Raw genomic sequence first — 5,392 nt, 5'->3', positions numbered from 1 at the left:
AAACCAGGCACTAAAGGGTGAAAAAACATACCTACAGCACTATTTAAGTGTTATTTAAACAGAACCTGGACTCAGGCCTCAGCGTCTGCTAAGGATTAGTCAGGTACACTCACCTGTCCAAACAGACAGTACTCTTATGCATGCTTTAACACGCTCTCACAGGTCTACAGAGGCAGAGGAGAGCTGCTTAAACACAGTGAGTCATTTACTGCACCTACAGTCAATATAGAGGAGACAGTGATCCTAAATCAGGTTCTACTGCAGAGTAAGACACCAAACTCACCCAAAATAAGGAAAAAATAGAAAGGTTTTCACATCCATCAGTCTGGTACTAGTTACTCAAAACAAGTGAACATTTAAAAGTTCAATCTTCAAGTTTATACTACAAGTTCAATCACATTAAAGACATATTTCAAGATTTGAGATCTGCTGGATCAGCTCTGACTCCTCCCCCTGTTCTTTTGGTTCTGTGGTAGTGAGGGATAATTGTGTAAATTTGCCCAGGACTGAACTGGAGGGCATGAGGACAATATAAATATGGCGCCATCTACTGGATGAAATGTGAAGGTAAATACTGACCTGTATAAACCTGCGACTTGTGTTCAAAAGTCGAGCATGTTTCATTTCTAAACAAATTACTTCCTTCAAAGGTTACTTTCATTACAATTTCTATGAAACATAAAAGATCTTTTTTTTATATATATAACAGATGACGACACTACAAAACGATGAAACAATATATCTTTTTATTTGTGTTTTTAACTGTTTGCTGGTGTCATTTCAGTGCTGCTATGTTGATGTGTTTGATTTCGTCCACTCTGTTCTTGTGCATTTGGAAGGCGGGGGTCACCCAGCGGCCACACGAACACTGCTCTCCGTACCAGTTAAACGAACCGAGCTTAGAGCTGCACTTAGGACACAGCAGCTGCAAGACAGCATTCATCATACACTTTACTACACAACAACTGTTATAAAGCCATAAGGCATAGAGCAGGACATAAGCTGCCTTTACACCTTCTTTAATGACACATGGTTATGTCATATTTCTGATGCAGTGTTCAAAAGAAGTGTTACTGAATGCTAATAATAATAATAATAACAATAATAATAATATTAATGATAATAATTAAATTAATTATCATAGTAATAATTAATTTTAGTTTAATTAATTACACAGGCAAAATTATTTTTTTTTATTTAAACCATATCCATTTACCTACTGTAATCTATCAGTAGGTTATAAAGCATTTATTTTATTTATTCTTAACATTTAGAAAATGTAATTATTTAAAATAGTAATAAAATTAGCAGCATTAGTATGCAGTGACAGAAGTAGTGTTTACTTTGTAGTATCAATAATTATAAACTCAGTGTTGCAGTTATACTGGCAGTTATCAGTTATAAACCAGCAAGACATAAAGTTACATGACACCTCATGACAGTTGTCATGATGTGACTGTGACCATTCTGATGCAGTGTTCCACCTAACAATAATCTGACAGTGATTGTAAGCAGGATTTTACCTGTCCGTCCATGACCCCGAGCAGCACCTCCTCCATCCACTGCACTGGCTCTATGAAGTACGACGTGCACTGGCTCTGATCTCCCACAGGTCGTCCTCCACTCGGCTTCTTATGGGAGAAAGCAGACGCTCCGCTGCCTACACAGTGACTGAGGATGCTGGAGTGGCGGAACAGTGTGCGTCTGGAAAGTAAATCACACACACACAAACAAACAAATGTGCACGCACACGCACACACGGGGACACACGCACACACAAACACGCACGCATGCACACGCACACACACACACACACACAAACGCGCACACACGGGGGCACATGCACACGCACACACAAACACACACACACACACACACTTCAGATGGAAGCTGTGAAGATGGAGAGGGTAAAATGTGATTATTTATTTACTTAAGTGAAATGTGATTAAGATGCAGATTTCACCTGCACTTTCTGCATCTGTACACAGCCTCAGCGCTGTGGCTTTGTGCAGGGTCGACTGCAAATATGTCTCGGGGAACGTTTTTAAGCTCTGAAATAAAATTGTAAAAATGTAAAATCAGGAATAAAGTACATTTATCACAGTGTGCACTGTTATAGCTGTACAATGCAAACATAACCAACAGTAAGTTGGTTTCCCAACCCCAGAGGTGCGAGGCTAACGTACTAACCATGAATAATAATAATACTAATCATCATCATCATCATCATTATTGTTGATTTTGCCTTTTGGTTTATTTACTAGACTGATCTAATAAATAATTTTGTGTGTGTGTGTTTTTGCACATAAATAAATTAGATCACACAGTCAAAAGCTACTTTCCACTGATTCACATAAACAACAGTTATTGGTGTAAACTGCAATGCTTATATAATAAGTCATTGACAGACTTCAAGCTGCCTTTCAGCTTGAAAATCTCATTTCTGATGTAGTCCAGTGCCAGAAACACTGACCACAGCAACACCACAACAAAGAAACATGCTCCAGTTGCAACACTCCTTACACACTCCTGGAATAAACTTTTCATTCTTTAGATTCATTTATTGTGTTGTCTTCATTCTAAAATATTTCTTTCTTTCCCATTTTACAACTCGGCACTTGGAGATGGACAGGGGAGTGAAATGAGCATTTGCGCTCAGTGTGTTCACCGAGATGTAAAGAAAAAAAAGAACTACATGACACTATATGAAATGACATAACATGGGGAACAAACAGGAAGGATCATGTGATCTGGAGGGATTGAAGATGGCACATACCTGGATATTTCTCAGTAACTTTCTTCAGTCGGAACTGCTTGTATAACACACTGCTGCTGTCCAGTTCACAATTCATAGCCTCATACAACGTCAACTGATCAAGAAACTCCTCATTCATCCTGAAAACACAAGAAACCAGCTGTTCAAAACAGTACTCGAGCTTAGGATTTGTCTGTAAGAGCACGATAAACAGCTTTCCCAGTCGTACTTGACATCAGGTTTGATGTGCTGGAGTTTGGTATACGCCTCCTTTACACTCAGCTTTTGTGTCTTCATTAAATAAGCCGTGATGATGGCAGCACTCCGGCTCTGACCTGCGTGACTGAGAAAAGGAGGATAGGGGAACCAGTTAAAAAGCAAAGTTAACCATTTTACTTTTAAAAAATAAAATAATGATTTGTTTCCTTTAACATTCTATTAAAAGCTATGACGTGTTTATGTACGTATTTAGTGTGTCTGCATGCATGATCCTATCAAAGTAAGGTCTGAATTATACTTGTTAATCAATTGTTGTTTTTTTATTTGCAATTTAATGCTGATGCTAGAGCTCTGAGATGATAGCTGATGCTGAGGATGATACCTGATACCCTCGCAGTAAGTGAGCTGACTACGTTCAAGTCTCTGTTGCTTAGTAACGTAAAACATCACGGCATGATGACGGTGTGCTTTAAAACAAGTTTGTTTCCTGTCTAACCTGTGTTCTGCACGTCAACTTCATACATATTCATAGCACGTATAAATACAATTTAAAAAACACACGTGGATCAGATCAGAAATCAAATCCGATCTCATTCCTATCCAACATTTCAGACCAGCACCAGCCTGTTATACATAAACACGCTTTACAATGCTGTGTGAGGAGCAAAGTTTCTGTTCAGTTATCAGTGTTTAAATACAGACACAAATATGAGTCTATTGTTTTGTTTTTTTAAGAAGGTCAAGCATGTAAGAGATTTAAAAAAAAAAAAAAAAGTTCCACTCCAACATCCCTATTTAACAAAAACAAAAAAACCCTCCAGTTTAGACCACACCCACTTCAAATACAAATCTAAATACATGTACAAATATTTGAAAGACTTAACAGATACAGACAGTAGCACTGCATTATACCCCTAGTATAAAGAATACAGTACATGCAGATTTCAACACAAAATAGGTGTTTAAGTGTAACAATCATAATTACATGATCAAGGGAAATAATCTGCACGTATAATTTTGTTATAATCATATAGCTGTGATAAAGGTAATATTAATTTACTGCTCAGCTCTGTGCATGGCCTACATTCCACCCTACTTCTGAATACCTTTAGATGAAAGCATTTATCAAACGATTAAATTACAGTTATTTAAATGAAATTCTGATCCTGTATGAAGCCCAAACTGAAACCTACCAATGAACGAGAACAGATGATGATGATGAGGAAGACGAAGATGCATTCAGGGCATCACTGATAAACTGTACACAGCTGTCCAGCTTGCTAAGGAGATCTGTGGATGAATCGTCCAGCGCATGGACAAATCTGATGTGAAATCCAGACAGCTCTGGTTGTTCAGAGTCCACACTGAGGATGTGAGTGATTCCTGTGAGGGTCAGAGCTTCAGGATCCTTAAGATCTGACACAGAGCCAATATAGAGACCAGCTTCCACTGAGATCATGGTGTTGTTGAGGAGATCCTTCCTATATAAACAGAATGGACATATATGGACCGAATCATATGAACCGATCACATACCTGATGCTGTGTATTTGTTGTATTCTTTCCTATTCTAGTGAAAAACACTCTAGTGTTTTTATTACACTTTAACTATATTTGTAGCAGTGGGTGTTGCACCAAAATCCCAAAGACTGAGATTGTATACAACTTTGAATGTACAAAATAAATATATACCTGACTGCAGCTTATAAACTAATGACATGGAATCAACCTGCAACCATTCAGCACACTTAGCTATAGCTTGCTATGTACAAATGTCTACGTGTGTATTATTATTTTGTTTATAAATATATAAGCAATTAGTAACTCGCTAGTTATATTATGTACTTTTTTAAAATTGTTTTACACTGTGGTACAATTTACAAATAACTTCAATGTTGTAAAACAAGTGTTTAACATTTTTAATAGTTGCAATGCGTTACCTATGCATGCGGGTCCTTTACAAAAACAGGTTCGATGAGAAACTAAAGAGAAAAAAGCTTCAGTTCCGGATTTTATAGTTCCGGAATCAATGCGTTAGCAAAGTTTAATCACTAGAGGGCATAAAATACCAAGTCATATAGAGTGTTTATTAAAATAATTTCCGAATACATCTACTGCACAGCAAGTCTGATGTCAGAATGTCAAATGTATTTTAATAATAATAATAATAATAATAATAATAATAATAATAATAAACCTTAATGTTTGGGGTAATTGGCATTTAGGAGATGTGTGAAGCCTTTTTTTCTGTTAGCCTAATCCCTTAGCATTTGCAACAATTTTACCACACAACAGTTTTCATTTAAACACTATTTACCTTTTAGTTTCAATGGTATGAGTATGATGTGTGGCACTGTGCTACATCACATGTCATATTTTCCCATTTCATTATTAACCTGTACTCAAAGTGTTGCAGCTA

At 37.0% G+C, this 5,392-nt stretch overlaps 1 protein-coding gene across 1 annotated transcript; it reads right to left on the bottom strand.

The window, feature by feature from the left end:
• Positions 1-726: 726 nt before the first annotated feature.
• dusp12 (dual specificity phosphatase 12) lies at positions 727-4,982 on the bottom strand. The gene is made up of 7 exons (XM_053647773.1): positions 4,914-4,982; positions 4,168-4,455; positions 2,985-3,098; positions 2,777-2,895; positions 1,964-2,051; positions 1,524-1,704; positions 727-925 (listed from the first exon to the last, which is right to left on the bottom strand). Exons 1-7 carry the CDS (start codon positions 4,919-4,921, stop codon positions 776-778), a joined length of 948 nt encoding a protein of 315 aa, XP_053503748.1. The 5' UTR covers positions 4,922-4,982; the 3' UTR covers positions 727-775.
• Between the last annotated feature and the right edge of the window lie 410 nt (positions 4,983-5,392).

This window comes from Ictalurus furcatus, chromosome 17, assembly GCF_023375685.1.
Source record: "Ictalurus furcatus strain D&B chromosome 17, Billie_1.0, whole genome shotgun sequence".
Lineage (NCBI taxonomy): Eukaryota > Metazoa > Chordata > Actinopteri > Siluriformes > Ictaluridae > Ictalurus > Ictalurus furcatus.
This window is presented reverse-complemented; position numbering and strand designations above follow the sequence as displayed.